Source organism: Pygoscelis adeliae, unplaced genomic scaffold, assembly GCF_000699105.1.
Source record: "Pygoscelis adeliae isolate BGI_AS28 unplaced genomic scaffold, ASM69910v1 Scaffold261, whole genome shotgun sequence".
In the NCBI taxonomy this organism is placed as follows: Eukaryota; Metazoa; Chordata; class Aves; order Sphenisciformes; family Spheniscidae; genus Pygoscelis; species Pygoscelis adeliae.
Genome location: NW_008824115.1, coordinates 876,475 through 900,093, shown reverse-complemented (window position 1 = coordinate 900,093; position 23,619 = coordinate 876,475). Strand labels below are relative to the sequence as shown.

The following is a 23,619-nucleotide window of genomic DNA, read 5'->3' as shown; positions in this document are numbered from 1 at the left end:
CGATTTCAATGGAGCTAGATTCCAGCTTTATAACAGAGGGGTGATGAACCATACAGAGAATAGGCTATTCTAGCCTTCCCCTAAAATAAGTTCAGTTATGAATTTAATGTTGTAAATGGCTATTTAATGGCTTTTTTTGAAACAATTGTTTCATACCATTTTTTAAAAAGGCACTTTCCTGTGTAGAGGGTAAAAATGGTCTGTTACTTTTCACTCTGTCTTCTAGCCATTGTTTCTAATGAAACTCTTCTTAATTTAGTGGAAAATGGGGAATTCCGAAAGCCAATACAGTCTTCAGGGATCAAAAAATCATGCTGCTGCTACAGCTGGTGCCAAGCAGAAGCCTTGCTCTCTGAAAATTCGCAGCATTCATGCTAAAGATGAAAAGTCTTGCTCTGTGCATGGATGGGGACATACCAGTAGTGGCTCAAACTACAAATCGAGGTCCCTCGCCAGAAGCTGCCTTTCGCACTTCAAGAGTAGTCAGCCTTACTCATCTAGACTTAGTGACACTATGGTGAAGGTCTCTAAAAGCAATGCCCCTGCCAAACACAGGACAAATGCCTCAGGGGACTACTGCCAAGGAAATAATGCAGTGTTTTTGCCTGAGAACGGTTTCCACTATATTGGCCTTCAAGGTGGAAGTAATCATGCTGCCTCTCGAGAATGCAATGGGCACATTTTAAATTGCTATGGAAAGAATGAGAGTCTTGCATCAACCTCCCCATCAGAGGACAGGAGGAGTCCAAAAGTTCTCATTAAAACACTGGGGAAGCTGGACGGTTGCTTGAGGGTCGAGTTCCACAACAGCAGCAACAGCAAGGTAACGACCGAGGAGTCCAGTGGACCAGTCCAGTTGCTGAGGTATTCGCCTGCCTTGGAATCTAAGCCGAATAACCTACTCGATGTCAGGAGGAACTCCAGCGCAGACTGTTCTTCAAGCAATCGTCTGTCACCTACTGATTCAAGACTTCGATCTAGTAAAGGAAGCTCCCTCAGCTCTGAGTCTTCATGGTATGACTCTCTCTGGGGAAATGCTGGGGATATCAATGAGTTGGATGGTCCGTATTTGACCAGGAGCACTCCAGATACAAGCATTCATGCCAGTTTCCCAGCAAGTGACAACAAGAAGGCCTTCAACCAAAGTTCATCTCTTTCCTCACTCCGAGATCTCTATAAGGATACAAATTTGGAAAGCACCCCTCCACCTAGGATCAGGTTGTCTGATGAGTATATTGACACTCATGGTAGCCTAAGCAACCGTGTCTCATTTGCCTCAGACATTGATGTTCCCTCCAGGGTAGAACAGGGAAGTCCTGCACATTACTCCTCCTACACACTCCCATGCAGAAAGTCCAAGCCCCTCAGTGAGGATGCGTCTAAGAAAGATACATTAAAAAACCGAATGCGACGCATCAGTGACTGGACAGGAAGTCTCTCAAGGAAGAAAAGGAAGCTGCAGGTATGTACAAACTCCAGCCTAAGTGCCTGAAAGTTGGTTTGTAGAGTCCTCTTATAAACGTAGTGATTGCATCATGTTTATCTTTCTCGCAGGATAATTACTTGCTAATCTCATTTGGTAATTTGTGGAATTCTGAGAAGTATTCCATCCCTGGAGCTGTCCGAAATGTCAACAGCAAAAAAAAAAAAAGTTTGTGTGTGCAAATTTTCCCTTGCTATTTTGTCACCTTCTTAGCTAACTCCGATCTCTGCAGCCTAATCTCTCAGTGAATTAGCTTTTGAAATAACTGCATTACTTACAAAGTGACTTGGGGTTTTTAAGCCTTCTCTTTATTTCAACTATGAAAATATAACCTACATATCATAGATATGCTATGAATCAGCATACGTTATCTAAAGAGTGTGGAAGGAGCAGTAGAAGGATGTTATAAATATCTTTGCAGGTATTCCCTATTTGTATTATTGGCTTCATCACTCACTTTGGTTTCACTGTCGGTCCATCTCTAGCAAGGTGAGCAACTGTAGAGTATTGACCAGAGCTGCTGGTTCTGCCTCCACCTGCTATGAAGGCATTATATGGAGCTCTCTCCTCCTTCCTGCGTGTCAGCTTAGTTCACCAGATGGAAAAGCTTGAGTTGCCGTCTGGCTTGCCACGAGATGGTGGTGTGAAGAAGGAGATGGGAGGAGGGCAGGAGGGAGGGAAAGGATGTTTCTTTAGAAGAATTTAAGGCTAATCCCATTAGTAGGAATTTAGGATGCCTGTGGTCAGGAATGAAATTCTCGTCTCTAGCTGTAGGCCCCAGAATCGGCTCTTTAAATGCCAGACTGTGCCTGGACTTCTGCGCCTGAGTTCGCAAGCTGAGATGGAGGGCAGAGACTGTTTTTGGGTTTGGTTTGGATATTTTTTTTTTTAATCTGCCCTAGTGTTTCTCATACAGGAACAGTCACTGTGCTTCTCTAAATGAACTCTTTCAGCAAAACTGCTCTTTCAGCGACATTGAGGTGCTGGCCACTTCAGAAGTGAGCGGAGAGTGAAGGGAACCCCATAACACATGCTTTCTGTGGCATGTAGAGCAAATGCTGTCTCCCGTGTTGGAAATTCAGACAGGTATCGTGCTTAACAAGCATCTCTCATTGCAGTGTAAAACTCTGATGGATCCTTAGGCTCAGAAATGAGGTCAGTGTAAGGTTTGCCAGCATAAATCCCCGGTAAGGGCTACAGAACTGGGAAAATGAAAATGAAAGCCGTTTATTTGGATCACTTCTTTTGTGAGTTGGTGCTCATGTATTTTATCAGATGCTATCTTTTCACCTTCTTACTCAGCCGTGAAAGAGAAGGCAGAAAAACCAGAATCAGTGAAGAGCCTCAGCGCCTTGTGCCAGGATTCTTCACCGGTTTCAACATCCATAGCTGTTCCGGATTTTACAGCCAGGCTTTACATGCGATCTCTGCATCCCAGACCTTTGCCATGTATTACTTAGTTATGACATTTTCAGAATGGTATTTGTGGTGCACGATTCATGGCTGTTTTGAATTCACTGTGCAGTGAACTGACTTCAGACACAGCAAGGAAATTTGGCTGGCAAGATTGCATCAAGCTTGAATCTGATTCTGGTAGAAGGAAATAGGCCCTAGCTCCAAAAATGGTGATTTCTTAGAAAAAGGCACAGGAAATTGTTAGTCACTGATTTTTATCAGACAAGTATCCAGCGGCAGGAAGGATAAGAGAGCTAGCGAATGCTTTTATGATTTTGCCTTCCTCGTGAGGCTTGGTCAGCTCCTTTCCGGCTTGCATGCTTTGAGTAACCTGCTGTCTCTTTTGGGGGTTGCCGTGTTGTAGTTTGGTAACGATTATACTCTCACCAGGTCCTTTGGCTTAAAAATGCAGAAGTACCGTGCACGGTTACGATCTGCCAGATGGTTAGTCCCTGTTTGTAGAGCTGTTCATCACGGCGATTGTAGCGTCCGTGCTTTGCTCTGAACAATGTGTCCCTTCCTCAGTACATTACTAATAACTGATTGTGAGTCACTTGGGCTGAACGTAGGTGAAGGCTGGAATATTTCCCTATAAGTAGGCCTAAGCGCCGGTGCTGGCTGGGTGGTTAGGTCCCTCCAGCTGCCCCAGTGGAAACAAGTCAGCCAAACCTCCTGCTTCACGGGGGTGCAGGACCAGGAGGCACAGTCTTGGGATATTGAGGCCAGTCCCTTGCCACTACAAAAGCAGTGGAGTTTAATCCCCTTTGTGAACAAATTGTAGCTTAAAATCAGGTGGGCTTTTCCCCAGCTTGAAGGCTGTTTCCAAACCTTCTTACTCTGATGCTTGCTGATTTGCAGACGAAATGTAGTCCCAGCCAGTTTGTTCTGATGCCAGTATTGTCTGCTACATTATTTATCCTTCCCTATTATTTAATCTGTTAGGATTTATTTAAAGGGAGAAATGGTGTCCTTTCTCTGCTCACATTTGTGGGGCTATGCAGACTCTCTTTGGTCTCCTGTCTTAAGATAGGAAGTCTGTTTCCTTTTCATTCTGGCACCCTTCCTCTGCACCTGTTTTAAATCATCCATAAACAGATTTGGATATAGGATATTCCAGAGGAGCCCTTGGCTGTGCCCTGTCCAGTGACTTGGATATTTCCTTATGTCTGACTTGGTCTGATACTTGATCTGATATATCCTGGAATTGAGTTTGCCTTTCTAATAATGGTCTCACGTCAAGACTTGCAGTCATTCTGTGCCATGACCCAGCTTTCGCTGCATGAGGGTGTCCTAATGCGTTCCCTCGTTGCATCGCTGGTACGCTACTGCATGGCATGTCTTCATTTAGTTTAATCCTTGCTGAAATGGCATTGGGGAGATACTGTATCACAATACACTATGTGTGAGCAGCAAGGTATACGTGATGCATGTGAGACCTCCGGACGGAATTTAGGCAGACTTGTTGCACAGTCAGCCACTGCCAAAGGTGGTGGTGTAAACTCACTGCGCAACCATATAACATGAAGAAAATGAGCAAACGCTGTGTAATATGAAAATCCAGCCACCAGAAACATCTGCTGCAGATAGATTCTTCAATGAAGTAAATAGCCTCTTCAGGGGAATAATTTCTGAAATTTCTGACTTTATAAGCCAGAGCCCTGAAGTGTGGTATAAAGAGAATTTAAAAGAAAAGTACATTGAGACAACCTCTTTATTTGGCTGAAAACTGGTATTAGATTCTACTTTCAGCTTGAGTCCTAGTGAATTTAGCAGGCTGCATTGTTTCCTGCGCTGTTCTTTACAGCTAATTATTACATGCGTCACTTTGTCTAATTGGTATCTTAGTTAGCCACTTCATCTTTTGCATTATCTATAACTATTCCAGGGTATATCTCAGACATTGAGAGATCTGCTTGAATGCAGCTGAGCAGAAACAGTGGTAGTTTTCTATCATCGCTAGATACAGTAGAGAGAAAACGAGCAGAAAGCCGCCTGACTGGGAAACCACCACCAGCAGCAATTTGGGTCAGACCTTTTCAGCGGTGACCAGATATTGCTACAGTGACAGCCTCCCTGAGGACCAGCAGAGACTAAGTGACTCTGCCAATTCTGTTCTTTAAAAAAAATAAAAAACAAGTGATGTTGTCATGGTGAAGTGTATATATTCATTTTGGATCCTGTGTGCATTTACTCTACTGTGGTACTTCCTCATTTCTACCCTTTCTGTGTGCGTGGAGAAAACATAGGATGTGGTTAGTGGCTGTTCATGGACAGGTTGTATCCCACCCTTTTCATTAATGCTTGTTGTTCCAGTAATGGCCCTTCACAGCAGACACCTTCTTATGTATGTGTCTCATGTTGTTTTTCTTACTAGTGCTTTGGGACTGAAAGAAATACATAATCTTAATAAACTGTATGTTAATGTTTTCTAGAGGACACTGGCAGTTCCTGGAGAATAGTCAAACAATTAAAATACAGGATTTTGGCACACAAGTACAGTGGCAGTAATTAAAAAGAGGGTGGAGAAAGCTTCCAGTTCCCCACCGAACTGCAGATGGCCGGCGCAGTTGTACGATCCATGTTGTACGGTTGCTTTGTGGGCGTAAACACGTTACACGCGTGATTATTTCCCTGTTTCCCCTCCCGCCCCCCCGCCCCGGTTTCCCTCCTTTTACTGTATAAAAAGCAAAACTGTTAAAGTTTAGGGAGTTGCTCTCAGAGAACGCCGATTAACACTCTGCAATAAGATTTGAGGAAGGTGCTTCATTACCAGGAGAATTGGATCCTTGTCGCCAGACACGGTGATTTGAAAAGCCAGACTCGAACTTCAACGTACAAGAGAACAAGGGTTTCAGTTCAAGCTGGCTTTTGCGAGGCCATGACCGGTAGTGTCCTGCTGCTTGAGAAGTGGCTTGTCTGGCGATGCTTGGGAGAGCGTGCCATCCCACTGTTGCTCTTGGCTGCAAGCTGGAGGTCCTGATGCTATCAAAACATGGCACAGTTTTTCCACTGCAGTTTTGAAGAGCATCAAGTAGGAAGTAAAGGAACAAAAAAGTAGTTGCTTTCAAAGCTGTTGGTGAGAGCAGCTCACAGGAGACCAAGGTTTATTTACTTTATTCATGTACAGAAGTCTGTGAGCAAATAAATGCTTTTAGAGAGGCAGTCTAAACTTGAAACTATAATAGCTTTATTATTACTGAGGGTAATAGCTTCACTTCTTGAATTGTTTATAGCCATCTCTTCTTTTCTCTTCCCTCACACTTCTACTGCAAAAGGCAGCAGGTTTTTTGTGTCTTCTGTTCTTAAATCTTGGTTGCTTTTAAATAGCATCAACAATGCTTGAGTTGGGAAGACAATAAATGGCTTCTTACGATGGATGGTGTAGTTCTCAACAGTGAAGTTAGTCCAAAGAGCTCTGTCTTGGGTAGTATGAAAATCCCTGTCCATCACTGGAGCCTGCGAGAGTTGGGAGTAGTCAGCACATTACTGGGAAAGGCTTAAGAAAGAAAAGGCCCAATCTGCCAACAAGGTCCCATGTCGATAAGCAGTGGCAAGAAATGGGCATCCATATCACAAAGGCAAAGTTGAAGTCATACCATCAGGCCTGAGTATTTAAAATAAAACTGGCCAGCCCTCTCTATACAAGGGATGACGTTGCAGAATGCAATTAGGAGAAAAGCCCGTCGGTGCTTGATGAGATAGTCAAGCTCCCAGGGGGTTTCCACCAGGTCTGAAAATACACACCTCTGCAGTCTGGAGACTGGATTCGTGTCAGTCAGCAAGCATGTCTGTCTTTTTTTAAATCACATCTTCTGCTAGATTAGATTTTTGTCAATTGGTCAATACTAACAAGCTTAAAATATTCTCAACTTTTGACCTTTTTTGTGTTGGTTAAGCGCAGTTTATATGACAAATAATAGAAAGTGGAGGTAAAATCAGCCTAGCTGTGCTGACACTAAATGTAGCTGTCTCACACAAATGGAGTGTCACCGAAGTATTGAAAACCCTGTAACAATAAAGAAACTTGCTGTGACACTGTTCCCACTTCTACTCAAACAGGTGTGTAAGCGGTGGTGCCTGGGTTTCAGCCGGAGGATGTGGTTGTCTCCTGGAGTCCATCAAGTTTCAGCCAGTAGAAGCCCCAGTAATTACTAGTGAATTTGGAGATTACTCGTAGATGTCTGAGTTACCAAAGCTCGCAGACTTAGTGGTTAGGGTTTAATGGGGTTCTGCTAAGAAAACCATGAGTGGTGGCACTGACAGTATCAGTGGCTGCTGGAGCAAAGCTTGTTGATGTAATGGTGAAAAGAGGTGGCCCTTGATGAAGGAACTGGCCGTGGCTAAACATGAAACAAATTTAAATGCCAAATGAGGTGTTTCTTTTCATCATAGCTCTGGTGACTGATCGCTGGTAATTTCCTTTTTTGCACAGGAGCCAAAGTGTAAAGACGGGAGCGAATACTTTGACAGCAGAATGGACAACTTCACCATGGACACGCTGGCACCGTCACAGCTCTCTGCTTTGCTGTGGTCACCTGGCTCCAGCCACGTCCTGTCCCAGAGAAGCGAGTCCACCAACGCCGTCAGCAGTGATGCCCTGAGGCAGAACATTTACGAAAACTTCATGCGGGAGCTGGAGATGAGCAGGACGAACCTGGAGAACACCGAGACCTCGTCGGAAACGGAGGACTCCAGCGGCGAGTCCCTCAGCTCCTTGGAGCAGCTGGATTTGTTGTATGAGAAAGAGCAAGGAGTGGTGCGCAAGGCAGGGTGGCTGTTCTTCAAACCGCTGGTGACCCTGCAGAAGGAGAAGAAGCTGGAGCTGGTCACACGGCGAAAGTGGAAGCAGTACTGGGTCACGCTCAAAGGTAAACCACTACGTTGCTCCTTTGGCTTGGTGGCAGCAGTTGTTTCCATTGTGTCTCAGCAACTTTTCATGCATGCTGGTTTCTGTTAGCAGGTTCAGGGGATCAGAAATTCATGCCTAACTTTATACAGTCTATCCACATGCTTAAAGTGGAGCATGTGCCCAAGCAGCCCACTAAATTGAGGTGGTGCTCATGTGTTTGGTATTGCGTATACAGCCTTGTGTTTCATACCGTAGCGGGAATTGTTTTTTCTGACTTCCCAGTTTCTGTACTCACACAGAATTGGGGGTTTAGAAGACGCTTTTGGATGTTTGGAGGTCAGAGACCAAATTGAACCAAAACTGAGAAAAATACAGAAGTTACACCTCTATATCAGGGGAATTCAAACTTTAAGGATCAGGAGAAGTCCTCAGTGCCCAATTCCCTGTCACAGGCATGCAATTCCTTGGGCTCTGCTATGAGGTTTACTTAAAGTTGGGGTAAGTTAATGTAAAAATGTTCAGTTCGTTTCCAGTGCTTCAGGTGGCAACATAACAAAGACGTGAACTCCCCGTTCACAGTTACACAAAAAAGCGTGTGATTCAGGGCAGAGGAGGCTGAAGTAGCAGCAGCAGCAGGGGAAGCCCTGCAGTGCCCGAGGCTTAGCTACCATGGACCACTCCCAGGGCTCGCCAGTCTCCCTCCTTTCCCTGGATGGTCTTTCACCTTGCCCACTCCCCACCATACCAACCCCTTCTGGCTTTCGGCATGCCCACCCTCCCATCTCCCCCCAGCTGCTCCTGCTGTGAAACAGCCATGTGGGAAGGCAGTCCACTTAAAAGGGGCTGCTGCTAGTGGGGTGCGGTGTGATTGCTGTGCTCAGCGCTGCGCTCGCAGTGCACATCGATGGCTCAGGGTAACAGAGCAGGTAGGTGTGCCGCAAGAAGTGTACGGGTGTCGGAAATGTGAGAAGGAAAATAACATCTGTTGTGGGGAGGAAGAGGAATTTAATGGGTGAGTTCATAGGCTTTTTTTTTTTTTAACTGCATCCAAAGGATTTGCCTTTCAGTAAATGTAATGCTAAGTTAATGAATAAGGAAATGATCAAACTTAATAATTTCCTAGCATATCTGGGACTGGAGGAGAGAAAATAACAACTTTCCCACAGGTTGCCATTTTCAAAATTCTGCATGGGTGTAGACCTGAAGAAAAATGAACAGCAAAGAGTGAGTGCTGGGAATGTTGTCCTTGATAGTGCTGATTTAAAAGAAGCAAACTTGCAAGAATGTAGCAATTCTGCCTAATAATTCAGAGACCTGTTGTCAAGGGATCAAAACGTAGGCAGTCTTAACAGTTTAAATCATTTATCCTGATCATCAGATAGTATGATTCATGCTTACAAGCAGTGCATACAATGGGAAAAACAATACCTGAATGCCACCCTCTTATTGTATGTGCGTTACGGAGTATGAATATGAGTTTGCTCTGCCTCTTCTAAAATTCAAGTAGTTTCCAAACAATCCTATCAAAGCTCTAAACTGAAGTACATTATATACTAGTAGTTTGTGCATTTCTGGGATAATGAAGCTCTGGGAAGGAATTTAGGTGCTTTGTGTTCAGTTCTTTGCTATAAAATTGGCTTATTGGTGACCTTGAACAAGTCACGTCCCTTCTTGCTACCTGAATTTCCCCAGCTATAAAAAAGGAATAATAAAATTCTGTGTAAAAAGCTTTATTAACTTCTGACATTATAACAAATATTAGATACAACACTTTTTACTTCGGATGGGTGATATGGCTGCATTCATGGTGCAGAATCTCTTCCGCTTTGTTAGCTGTTCTAAATATACATTCCTCATTTCCTTGATCTTGTACCTTTATTGTGCTGTGGAGACTTTTGATGCCAAAATAAACTTGCCTGTCTGAATATCAAGGCATAGTTCTGTTTTCATAATATGCTATATCAAGATCAAGGTGCTTGCTTTGGTTCTCCTTATACAGGGTTTTGAATAAATCTGTATTTAATTTGTTCTTGAAGTTTAAATAGCCAAGATATTTTAAAATATGACTTAAAATAGCCACATAATGCAAATGGAGAACAGCATGTTTCTCTGCACTCTGTTGAGATGTGTTTAATTATAAATATGCAGAAGGCTTATAACCACCTGGTTACCTGCCAGACTTCAAAGTATGCATGTCCTGAGGCCTCTGCTCTACTTTCAGGGCCACCAAGACCTGAGCTTGAATAGTAACCCTTTAACAAGAGGAACTCTCTTTTCCATCTGTCCTGTCTAATTAGTTTATTTTAACAAGGGAAATTGCTTTCCCATTGCCATCCCCCTTCAGTTCAAGTTTTGATTAAAATACTTGGATGATAATCAGTCCCAGTGGGTCTGTCAGAGTTTATGAAACTAGCTGCTTCCAGGGATCACTTGGCTTGACCCGAAGATATACCTGGGGTGCCATACACCTAAACACACACGCATGCCCTTCAAATTTTTTTATTTATGTACATATAAACTGTCAGGATAAAAAATGACATATCTTAGTTACCTTTTTGATAACACATAGGGGAAATATGGGAGTTTAAAACAGAACTTAATTTGCACTTTCCTAAAATGCAGAAGTGGAAGTGGTTGTACAGTCCTGCTGCTGCTGCTGAATACAAGAGGGGACTTGGTTTTGTTGGTTTAGTTTGCCCTGTTACTCTATCCCAGCCAAAAGCAGGACACCTTCTTTTCCAACTGCAGAGATCTCCAAGTGTTTCTGTGTCATAAAGAAGATCAAGTGAGGGCTGCTAAGGGGAAAGGCTAGGACCAACTCTGTAGGATTTGCTCTTACCCTAATTACTCTGCCAGAGATTCTGGACAGTAATAGGAAAAGGTGCACTTAAGTAGTATAGAGGCATTTCAATTTATTGGATTCCTTCCTTTGAAAACTTTTCAGTCATCAGATGATTTGGTCAGTAACCTCTGATATGTATTTCCCTTTTTCTTGTAACTGTTGTACATTCACTGGCACTGGAGAATGTGATGAAATCCATCTGATGGATCTCACTTTTCATACACTTTGGGTTTGGGCTGTATGAGGACCAGTATATTCCACCACTTTTCACAGCAGACGTGCCCCATAAACACTAATAGGCCCATCCTTCCCCTTTGCCAGACAGAAGAATCAAAAAAACCTTGATTTTGGTTCTGATTTCAGATTTGACCTTTGAGGAAGCTCCTCTCAAATTTACGTGACTTTGGATGGTGTGTCTGGGATTTTTAATACAGTGTTAAGTGTAAATGTTAGAGAAGTACTAAAATAAGGTTGAACTCTGTTTTTACCGAATTATTTTAAAAGCATCCACAAAGGAAACATTGCTATTTTGCAGGTTTTGCAACGTGTCCTTGATATGTACTTCCTAGGCATATTTGCGTCTGCATATATACACACAGTATGTCACACAGAGAAACACCAACAGTCTGAAAATCAACAAGTCAACCCAAAATCTCAGTTTTGGTGCTGCCCTGTGTTGTGGTGCCTCTTTGATTTGAAGGAAAAACAACAGCAGAAAACGGACTAGAGAGGTAGCAATGCTGTAGCCCTAGCAAACCTAATCCTTATATTGGCCGAGTTTCAAGCCCTCTACTGAATATGTATAGGGATTGCAGCAGTAATATATTCATGGATTACTAGGCCCTAAGGGACCACTGTGATCATTTAGTCTGACTCACTATATAATGCAACCATAGGTCTTCTCTAAATTAATTCCTGAATGTATTTGAGCATATCTTTTGGAGAAGGCTCGCCTTGCTGCAGAAACGACCACCAGCCTCAGATTTTTCTAACTGCTTAGGTTATTCTCAGTTTTCAAAATGTATTTATAGTATCTGGTCTTAGTTCTTTCAGGTTAAACATCTGGCCGTAGTATAGTATTAATTTATCTTCCAAATTAAAAAAAAAACCACACCAAACTCACTATTATTAAACTGCCATTTCCCAGGGGTGAAAGTGAGGTTTATTTACTTATCTTCTTTTGATGCACAACTAGCCTAAGAAAGTCTTGAGAAAGACAGGATAGTTTTTAACTAGGTGATTTTAGTAATGCAGTTCAGTCTGTGACCCCTTGGACAGGCAAATCGGTGCCTCAGAGGACAGTGGATTGTAACATGGGGCAGGAGTGGCAGGGATGGAGGGGACAGGCCCTTCTTAAGCCAGCTTCACTGCCAAAGGCAATATGGCAATGTAGTCGTACTGCTGGGGACTGGGATCAAGTCTCTGCTGTCCTCCAGAAGTAATTCTTCTTGTTATACTCAGGATTGTCATCATCAAGGATTAAGTTTTTCTGGATGCAAGTCTTGTACCTTACATGTTATACTATCTATGAGACTGAACATGCTCAAACTCAACCCCTTTAAATTATTCAGATTGTGTTCATTGTCTAAGTCCACAATTTGCAGGTAGATTCAGGGAAATTCTCAGCATAAGAAAGACATGGACCTGTTGGAGCGGGTCCAGAAGAGGCCCACAAAATGATCAGGGGGATGGAACACCTCAGGAGAAGAGAGTTGGGGTTGTTCAGCCTACAGAAGAGAAGGCTCCGGGGAGACCTTCTTGCAGCCTCTCAGTACTTAAAGGGGGCTTATAAAAAAGATGGGGGCAGACTTTTTAGCAGGGCCTGTTGCGACAGGACAAGGGGGAATGGTTTTAAACTAAAGGGGGGTAGATTTAGACTAGATAGAAGGAAGAAATTTTTTACGCTGAGGGTGGTGAAGCACTGGCCCAGGTTGCCCAGAGAGGTGGTGGATGCCCCATCCCTGGAAACCTTTAAGGTCAGGGGTTGGCCGGGGCTCTGAGCAAGCTGATCTAGTTGAAGATGTCCCTGCCCATGGCAGGGGGGTTGGACTAGGTGACCTTTAGAGGTCCCTTCCAACCCTAACTATTCTATTCTATGATTCTATGAAATCCAGTTTAAATTTGAGAAGTTTATTCACTAAGCGTGTTGTTTGAAGACAAAAGTTTCTGCAAATCTTTTCAACAAACACAAATATTTCTTAGGTGGCTGTTATGAGAGAGTTGGTTCAATTTAATAAAGAAACACAAAAGCAGATTTAACTAAGCAGGAATTAATCTTTTCTACATGCTTTAACATTCTAATAGGCTGAGTTTATTCATAGAATCGCAGAATGGTTTGCATCAGAAGGGACCTTTTAAAGGTCATCTAGTCCAACTCCCTTGCCATGTGCAGGGGCATCTTTCACTAGATCAGGTTGCTCAAACCCCATCCAACCTGACCTTGAACACTTCCATACTGAGGTACCCTGTTGGTTTTTTTTTTTTTTCCTTCATTCTATGGTGTTTGTTGTGTCCCTATTAGATGTCTGTTCCAACTTTTCATGGGCAAATTCATCATTAACTTTGCCTGTTTTCCAGTTTAGAGTATCTTCCTTTTTTCTCTATTTCGAAAGAGCGGCAGAACTGATGTTCCCTGTCATTGAAGGGTATCTCAATCACAAAAGCATTAGTATAAGAGAACTCAAATATGAGATCCAGAACTTACTTTCTCCTTGTGTTTTTTGTCCCTCTGAACTGCAAAGGTTGTACTCTGCTGTTTTATGAGACCTATGGAAGGAACTCGATGGAGCAGAGCAGTTTGCCTCGATACGCCCTCTTTGCAGAAGACAGTATAGTACAGTCTGTTCCAGAACATCCCAAGAAAGAAAATGTGTTCTGTCTCAGCAATTCTTTTGGAGATGTCTACCTATTTCAGGTAACAGTATGCATATGTAACTTTGTGGTTGTTTCCATTTTAGGATGTGTTTGTGAGTATGCACATGCATGTATATGATTGTATATACACATACGTACACACAGCATCATGCTTGTGCCTCTGACTTAATAATAGTATAGTTACACTATTATACTGTACTATACTATTATAATATTGATTTAACTGTATGGTGTTACTTCAGGTACATGATATTATATCAGTTGGCTCAGTTAATTATGGTTCAGAAATAAAAAGAATAGATCACAAATCTGCAAGACACTTTTGGTACCTAGTGGTTACAAGCTTCTAGAATTCTTATTATATATATTTCGCCCCCGCCCCCCCGCCATCTATTAGCATTTCACTCTTACAGAATGATGGGCTCAGCCCTGACTCTGGTGGCCTCAAACAGAGTTTGCTTAAGAGGGACGTTCAAAAAAGAAGGCTAAAAATAATCTAAAGATCTTGGCTGCTTAACTGCACCACTGGAAATGTTAATAAAGAACAGTATTATGTGGAACTGCCTGCATAAAAACATGTCAATTCATAGGCATACTTGTAAATATCTCCAGAAACACTTTGTGCAGATGTATTCTCTATACCTTGCTGTCCTCTCTCCATTAAGTTGGTGTATTTTTAAGGAAGCAAACACCTCTCCTCAGACCTTATATGTAAAATCATCTCTGTTGCTCTGTTACCTGCAGAAGAGGAGGTTTATCTTTGAAACCTGTTGGGTTTTACCTTAATTAATTGGAGGGATGAAGGATGCAAGTTACATCTTTCCCACAGCTTGGGGGGCTCTGTTCTGCTCGCAGAGCCCTTAGACCTTGCAGATCTAAGAAGCGGAAGCTGAAGGTTGGAGGCAAGTCATGACAGAGTGCAGGAAAAGCTCACAGTTCCTTTATTTGCACAGTTTTAAAGATAAAACCTTATTTCACTGGTTTTAAGATAAAGTGCCTAAGATCTCAGTGAACCCGTCAAGCACTTCATGTCCTAGAGCTGATGATTTTTAATTTTTTTTTCCTCTTGTCTGCTCGTAATGTTGCACCGTTGATTTGTTTCACAGGCGACAAGCCAGACGGATCTGGAAAACTGGGTTACTGCCATACATTCAGCCTGTGCTTCCCTCTTTGCGAAGAAGCTTGGGAAAGAGGACACTGTTAGGCTGCTGAAAAATCAAATCAAGAGTCTCTTCCAGAAGATTGACATGGATAGCAAGATGAAAAAGATGGCAGAGTTGCAGCTCTCAATTGTTAGCGATCCAAAAAACAGGAAGGCCATAGAGAATCAGGTACTGGAAACAATATTTTTACAGAAGCATATTTATCATTATTTCTTGCTTTGGGCTCTAACTTTCAGTGCTTTCTAGGCCTGAGAGTAATTGTCTTGGGGATAGCTGGCACGGTAGTTGTAATTATTGCCAGGTTTCTACAGCAATCCAGAGCAGCGCGGGAGGTAGGCTCCTCAAAGCTGAGGATCAGACCAATCTGTTTTATGAGCACAAAGCTATTTCTTTTCTCTTCTGGAAAAATGTAATTAATTTTCACTGGTTTATGATATACTTAGCTGTTAATAATATCTAGCTGTTACATAGCATACCACAGAATATACAGTACATTCTGTGAATAATTTAGTTTATTAGTGAATTGCAGTAGAGATTTAAGAATAGGTACTTACAATACTGTTCTGCACCTTAAGACAGGACGTGAAGAGTACTTTATCCAACTAAAATTGGAGGAAGGACTGAGGCAGACAAAACCATGTGCTTCAGTTTGATTTAGCCATGACTAGAAGGCCAGGATCCACTAGGCTTCTTAAAAAGCCCCGTGGGAGTCTAATTGAGAACAAGAAGTAAAGACCGCAGTTTTCCATCCTAGGTGGAAAAGCACTGCCATGAGTACCACTGGCAGCCACTGGAGCATTATACCAGTATCAATTCAAAGAAAAGGGGGACACTTAGTCGCTAATAGCACTTCTTGTAATGCTCTCTGGTTGTGTGCTGGGAACTTTTTATCTCAGTATAAACCCAGGCCCATTGCTGCTTAGCTTGGGAGAGCTGACATACTACAGGCTAGATATTTGCCCATGGCTGGAGCAGACAAAATGTTTGCATCCAGACTTGTGTCTAGGCTAATTTTGTTAAGCTGCAGCAAGAAATGAGCTGAGTCATCAGTTGCCTCCCCCTGCAAATCTGAGTATGGCTTCTGAATGTCTGATGTGTTATTCTGATCACGTTTTCAAGTTATGGGGGTAGGAATGCCTGAATCTTGGCTAAAGCAGCAGCTTAGTGCTGTAAGATTTGTTTTTAAAACAAAAATAGGAAGAACCCTCCCAAAATTTAGTGTTCATGGTGTGTATGTACCTTGGGATTTTAGCCAAGCCGTGCCTAAGACAAAAGGTCAGGGCAGATTGATGAGCAGCTAGAACTGTTCCTCAGTGAAAATGGTCACATTATGGTCTGTACGGTGGTGCATAGACATCAAGCCTTACTCTGCTCTCACTGCCAGCACGTGAACCAGGAATTACTCCAGTGATAACTTATGGAAGTACATCTTGAGGTGTTGACATCTTGCCCGTGTCCCCAGTTTTGCAGGCAGCAACTGGCAAAAGATGCTTTAATTAGACATGCTTAGTGTTCAGACAAAGGCTTCGCTACCCAGGACCTCTGGTGTACTAAACTTTTCTAGTAGTTTAGCCTAATAGGTCTGTGGACTGAGGTTGCTGTATCTTTTATTTTATTAGGCCATTAACAGAAGACATCTGATAATTTGAATTCGTTGACTGGTATTTGAAAGCCCATCCCTACCTGCCTTTTCAGTCAGAGTAGCTATTGCTCTGTCATTACTTTAGGAGGCACATTATAGCCTCTTGAGTAGCAACTGAAGTTTATTTCCTTTGATCCAGTACAGCATAATTATGTTTCTTTGGTTAGTGGAACACTTTTAGTCTCATGAATTTGATGCTTATAATATTTAAAATTCTTACTGTACTGGTTTGAACTTGACGAAGGGCGGGCTGACTGGTACTGACTTCACTGTCAAGCTCCTGTAGCACACTTCAGTCTGAAGCTATATGAGCAGTTCAATAAGCATGCAGGTTTGTGTAGGGGTTTGTGGTGCAGATGTTTGAGTGCTCAGATGTTCATAATTTATTTCCAGGTCATTTTATTTCATGGTCCAGGGCCTAGTGAGGTGAATGGAGGGGGAAAAACGTTAAGCATCCTTTTATTGCCGTAGGTTTTGAGACCTAGAAGAATATACAGATTTCTAGAGATGTCTGGTGCTTGTAACATGTGATACACTGAGGAAAAATCGTGATGTATATTAACTTAATTTACCCCTCCCCCCATTCGATACTGATGCTAGTAGTTTATCTGGAGTCAGCTGAAGAGTATTAATGCTGCTCTCTTTAATATCTGCTAATTAGATGCTCTGTCCTTGAACAATTGCCGTTGTTTTCCAGCTCAGTCCCTGGAAGAAGTTGGCTGCATTCTGCTAGAACTGAAATCCATCACTAGGGCTGCAGAAGATTTATTCCTGTTAATCTTCTGTCTGTGAATGTCTCAAAACATGGAATGAGGGCAAACCAGTGAGACAAAGAGTGAGATGGATCATGTGCAAACATCCACTAGTTAGCAAACAATAAACTTAGCATGAGCCTTTTCTCCAGTCTTGATCCCTTTGATCTCTATAAAATCTCTCCTTACAACTGCTGAAGGTTTGTTGGCAAAGTCACTTCAGAGAAAAGTGAATAGATAACTGGGTTTCCTAATCTTCTGATTTAATGTCTCAGAGATGGGCTTTTGCAAAGGAAAAAAAAATCTTGATGTAATTAGTAACGAAGAATTCTTAATATACTTAGTAAGCTAACAATTCTGAAAAAACATTATTCCTGAGGGAGAAGTTTGCATGTATGTAGCTCAGTTGTTTAGTAACTGTGATTGTTTAGTTGACTTTTGCCCACTTTAAGTAATAAGAGGGATATAAATTCTGGGTTTGATTTTGTGTAAATTTGGTGGTGTTTTCAATCATGTGGCAGTTATGCTTCCTCCATGCTGAAGTATATTGTATTGCCAGTACTGTAGTTTATAAGCATGCCCTACATCCTGTGCTGGAAAATTTCACTGGTGGTATATTTTGGGAAGTCAGCAGAAATAGTGTGATTGACTTCAGAGGGACCACGGTGGTTTTTTATGTAGAAGGATGAAGCATAGTCTTAATTTCTTTCCACTGGGGAATTATCTAATTAATTATTCCAATTATCTTGGAAACTGTGATTTCTAAATCCCTTCTCCTTTTCCTTTCTCTTCCTCAGAAAAGGAACCACCCAACCTCAACTTTCTATTTTCTTTCGCATCTGTATTGATTTAAAACCAATACTTCTCTGCTGAAGACTTAGTAATTCACAGGGCTTTGCAAGCAAGCAAAACCTTTTCTTGTTTCACAGTTACCATCACCTGAAAGGCAGTTGCAGTAAGGAAACCTGGACTTCTAAAATAGCTATAGGTATTTTAACGTACATACATGTCTCTTTTTGGTGTCCAGCAAATGGGCTGGAGAAGCTCATCTGATACTATCTTTTAAATTTGGTGGATTTGCAGGCTAGCAATTGGTAAAGCTAGTGGTAAACGGAAGTGCAAACAAAAAAATTACAAGGAAAATGTTGGTTTTCTAGAGAAATGATTGTTTTAGAGACTTGATGCTATTGAACTGCTTGAGAAATGTCTTCAGCCTTGTGGCCTAGATCAGGGATTCTCTCTATCTGGGTTTACTGGTCCAATAATAGTAATAGACTTAGTAACTGTTTAAGAGAAAATGGCAGCCCTTCACATAGCTATTGATATCTTTGGGCAGTTTAGAAGAGATCAGTGAAGCATCTGCGAGAGCCAGTGTACGTACAGCAACCAGGCCCAGTAGGCCACTGACAGCATGGCTGGAAATCCCAGCTCTGCACATACTACCTACAGTCACGTGTGTATGCTGTATACTTATTACTATATGCAATAAGTATGTTGTGTGTGGTGGTATTCCCCCAGGGTGTAGCTTCTCCCCTAAACCAAAGGGAATTAGGATGAAAGGTAGCAAGTTTGAAAATCCCCTGGCACCGAGACAGATTTCAAAGCCTGTGGAGTCACAGTCTAAAAAAAATGTTAGTTTTCCTAGCTGTTTAACCTGCTAGAGAAATCACAGTGTTTGCTGTGAATATGGAGCCCTGTGTAACTGCTACTGAAGTTAGTGAAAGGGATTATTAGCATTTTTTTGGAGCTCTTTTAACAAAATATTGCACATGAAGTCAAAAGTGAGACTGTCCGTGCCTGTAGAACTGCTTTTAATGGGATGGAGAATCTACCTCACAGTGAGGGCACTGGAGCTCTGGGTGTACTTCTTTATGTACTTGGTACGTAAATCATAGAATCATAGAATGGTTTGGGTTGGAAGGGACCTTAAAGATCATCTAGTTCCAACCCCCCTGACATGGGCAGGGCCACCTTCCACTAGAGCAGGTTGCTCAAAGCCCCATCCAACCTGGCCTTGAACATTTCCCTTGAACATGCCCCATTTCCCCAGGGATGGGGCACCCACAGCTTCTCTGGGCAACCTGTTCCAGTGCCTCACTACCCTCACAGTGAAGAATTTCTTCCTTATACCTAATCTAAATCTACCCTCTTTCAGTTTAAAGCCATTCGCCTTTGTCCTATCACTTCATGCCCTTGTAAAAAGTCCCTCTCCAGCTTTCTGTAGGCCCCCTTCAGGTACTGGAAGGCTGCTGTAAAGTCTCCCTGGAGCCTTCTCTTCTCCAGGCTGAACAACCCCAACTCTCTCAGCCTTTCTTCACAGGAGAGGTGCTATTGTGTTGTCTCATTTTAGAACAATAATATGAATAATAGTTTCTTGAAAGCATTCTGGGCTTTTCTCTTCAAATTTTAATATATTAGTATAATCATGTTTTTCAAGCTGTTCAGAGGTTTCTGATGTGATTCATATTTTCTGTGCACATGATACTTAACTTGTCAGATGGGTTATGGACATAGGCATTTACTTGCAGGCACTGAAGTGATGAGGCATTAATGAGAAGAACAGGCACACGCTTGGAGATGATTTTTATGGAAGTTTTCATGTGTGTCCTCCAACTAAAAGTAGTTTATCTGTTGCCATAAAAATCAAAATAAGGGGATCAGTAGGGCAGTGTCCTGTTTACTCTGGGTAATCACTAAATCCATTAGTACCTTTCTTCCCTTCCCTGTGGTGGTCTTCGGCTTTTTACACAGAGCGTATCTTCATTACTTTTTTTGTTAAAATGTACCTGACACTTTCTCTTTTCTCTCACATTTATAGGAAGGTAACTGGAGTAGTTTGGGGGATTTTATTATTCAGGCTCCCCAGAGCCCGAATTTCATGTCTTCATTTTCTTTAAACCATCTGATGAAATATTGTCTGACGTTATGATGAAAACTCCAATAACAACACTCAAAGAGAATCTTTTCAGGGAACTTTGCTAGCACTTACCAGTTATGCTGCATACAAATTAAATGTGAATCACAATATACAGTTATTTTTCTTTTCTTCCATATCCTCTTAAACTAGAAAACAATCTCTAAACTTGTTACAACAGATCTTCAGTTTGGGTGGTCTTTGAACTGGCTAGAGCAGAGCTCTGCTTTCTGAGAGATTCAGTACTATTTCTTTTCGGGTGTCACTCTTCAGTGTAGGATGGTCTCTGTCTACATCATTAGCAAAATCCTTCTCTTTTGGTAGTAGCCGGTCACTAAGGAATGAAGTGAGTAGGCAGCCAAGAAAGTTAAGGAAGGTCATCTCCATTCTCCTCACCGCTATAATTACTGTTTTGCAGATGAGTGAATTTCCATCTTTGTTTCACAAAGATTTAGTATAAAATAATGAATAAACTGTTACTGAATGTGGAGTTGCATAGCATTATCTCATAGATGAAGCTGGTGGGGGAGCCTGTGCAGGAAGGGCTGGTCTTCTGCGTTTTGGGGAGGGGCAGCTGGATAATAAGATTCACTGGCTTTCTTAATTACATCCCTAGCTATAGACATACAGGTGGTACTGCCAATTTCAATCAGATTACTGACACGAATGTAAATTAGGTACACGTGGGTGCACTTTTGTGCTATCAGTGGTATTGGGAATAAGATTTCCTGTCTGTTTTGGTTAGAAATGATGAAAATTCTGTCCTTCCAAAACAAGCAAAAAGATGGCATTTATTGTAAAAAAAGCTGTCATTGTCTTGTTGTTTCAGGAAGTTTTCTTAACCATTTTTTAAGTCACTAGGCAGAATGAAGAATAAAGGGTATTGCTAATGGCACATCATTGTTGTTGTACTCTATTATGTTCCCTTTTTTATTTCTTTGAGCTAAAAGTTATGACAGTATCTCTGTAGTGTCCTTTAAAGTAATGGAATTTCTGGGAGAGTGATGTTTTTGGTTCTTCGAGTTCTCTTTAGGAAGTAATGACAATAAAAATCTCCTCCTTGTCCCCAGAAACCGAGTGACTCATTTATCCAGATGGGTACAATATGAATTGTGTCTGAGAACCAGGGACTGGAATGCAAAGAGTTTGGTGTTGTTTGTAATGTGGTTGAAAAGCTGTTCATACAAAACAGCAGCAGAAGTTTCTTTTAAATCCATAGAGTTCTCTACATCAGCTTGCAGAGACACTTTCCATCTGGGAAGAAGATGTTGCGTAGGGGAAAATTTCTGAATTTTTACTGCTATAGATAGTGAATTGTGTCAGTGAGGAGCTCATGTTCCTATATGGTATAAAAACTGTTACTAAATCCAATCAGTTTTAGAGGCTTAAGCACCGAGAGAAGGCCCTTCTCCCTGTGCATCTTTTCTTTTGTGCCACCTTAAAAGGTGCCAAGTGGAAAACTGGTATTTTGTTATCAGTTGAGCTGTGCAGGAAGTGTCTTCCATCCTTCCTCTAGGTCCTTGAAGTATTGCTACTTCGAGTTGATACGGTGTCATTTCTGGCACTGCTTTCCACCATTCACATACTGGTTTGGGGTTTATTACACTGAGCTCTTCTTACTTTGTACAGAACAGGTATTTGAAAATGAGACACCAGCCCCCCAAAAGACACTGCACTGTACTATAAGAAGGGCGAGGAGCCAGGGACCATCCCTGAGCAACACTGCTGGCAGTGCATTTGCTGGGACTGTCGGGACCCTGCCTTTTACAGTCTGCAAACCCTAGGCATGTTCTGGTGGAGGTGCCACTAGAAATGTCACCTGCAGAGAGGACTGTATAGCACGTAGGAACTATAGATCCCCATGTCACCTGCTGGAAACCACTGGTCTGTATTGTCTGGTCTGAATGTACTTATCCCTTGCCTTTCCCAAGCTCCCACTTCAGAGTTTACCTACAGAAAACCTAGCAGGGTTATTGAATTAACAGAGACCTGCTTTCGAGCATCTTCCTTTAGCTCATATGTTTGTGTGATTTAAAATGTAAAATTTACAATTGTTTCATAGTGTCTGAATAGATTTTTCACTAACCTGGAGGAGAATTGGCTATTTATGTTCTGAAAATGATCATTACTGCTAAAGTACTGCCAAAAGTACCGTGGTGATGTTCCTTTGTATGTTAACTCTTAAAAACTCATTCCTGAACTAAGTCTCTGATGCAAAAGCTCGTCCCCTCACTTAGCATTCCCTGCATAATTACTGCCTTGTCCCTGCACCAGGCTTCCTTGCATGAGTTCTCCTGGTGGCCCAGGCTAAATAATTCATGGCCCTAATTCTTAAGACTTCCCACATTTTACTCCTTTCTATCTCTCTGACACAGCCTCCTTTTTCTCTCTACCTTACAGGGATCCTATTAGCCTGAATACATTTATTTGGGTGGCCCCTCCTTGCCTTTCTCCCCGGTGCTCTTATACGACCACTAAACCCAGAAATCCTTGCCTAGCATTTGCCTGTACTGAGAATGACATCCTCCCTTTCCTCTAGGAAAAGCCTTTAATGCTCTTCGTAGAAATTCACATGGAGATTTTGAAGCAGTGACTAAGAGAGCATGGTTTTGGATGCCCCGGGTGCTGTAGCTGGCAGTGCAGGCAAGCGCAACAGCTGAGCAGGTCATGCGAGGAGCGTTTCATGTGTGCTCGCTTGTTTCGGCGTGCTTCACGTTGGGCCATATCTTATCTCTTTGCGGACTCGCTTCATGCTGCTGTTGGCCTTTGTCACCCATTCCCGCTCTCACGGCAGTCTGGTGCATCCACTTTTTCCTCTTTGCTTTCAAGCATATTTCAAAAGGGCTGTTTTGTCTGTGCATGATGAAGTTAAGTCCTTGAGCCATCTTTCGGGCAGTCCTCCCACGTGGGGCAGAGATTTGCCTCACACAATAGCAGAATAAGGATTGCAGCAGCTCGTCTGCAGGCTGTAAATTAACTTCATGGACCAGGTCATACTGCGCTTTGAAGTTGTTGCTTTTTCATTTGTGTGCTTCCCCCATTTAGTCTTCAAGAATATAAATCTTTAGGAAGAATTATCATAGTTTAAAAGGCTTAGACAAGTAGCAGCTGGTATTGGTTCATGGTCTCCAATTCGTTCCAGACATCCCTGGTTTTGATAAGACTACAAGACAATTCCAGAAATTCCCTGCCCACAGCTTTTGCTAATGCCATTAAATGTAACGTTGTGATTACCGATGCTTTTGGAGCCGATTAGCTAGCATCCTGTGTGACTGATAAACACTGTAATTTAATTATTTCTTCAGAATGTCCTCGTGTTGTATCCCACTCCCCCTTCTTAGATTATCTTTATTTTAAAATACAACTTAGTAGAAATGTTTAATGGGGATTTTGAAGAAGGCCTCAGAAGCACAAGGATGCCTGTGTTCAGCTTGTGCTCGATGGGGACACGATGCTCCACTCCAGCAGCGCCCAGAACAAGCCTTGCTCTGTTCCCAAGCTATTCAAAGTTGGCTTGGCTCTGTACCCATGGAGGTGTCATCCCAAAGGGAAAGACTTCACCTGAGCTTGTAGCTTTTGGCTTTGTGAAAAGCTGACATCCATGTTTTCATTCTGGTTGGGTGTTGACACAGAGAAGGAGCTTGT

General features: G+C 42.2%; 1 protein-coding gene across 1 annotated transcript in view; it reads left to right on the top strand.

The window, feature by feature from the left end:
- Nucleotides 1-265: 265 nt before the first annotated feature.
- The window catches only part of TIAM2 (T-cell lymphoma invasion and metastasis 2), a 96,725-nt gene continuing 73,371 nt past the window's right edge, over nt 266-23,619 (top strand). Inside the window, exons 1-4 of the mRNA XM_009334292.1 lie at nt 266-1,462; nt 7,371-7,806; nt 13,371-13,543; nt 14,610-14,834. Of these exons, the coding sequence (XP_009332567.1) occupies nt 266-1,462; nt 7,371-7,806; nt 13,371-13,543; nt 14,610-14,834 (2,031 nt within the window). The remainder of the gene's footprint in view (nt 1,463-7,370; nt 7,807-13,370; nt 13,544-14,609; nt 14,835-23,619) is intronic.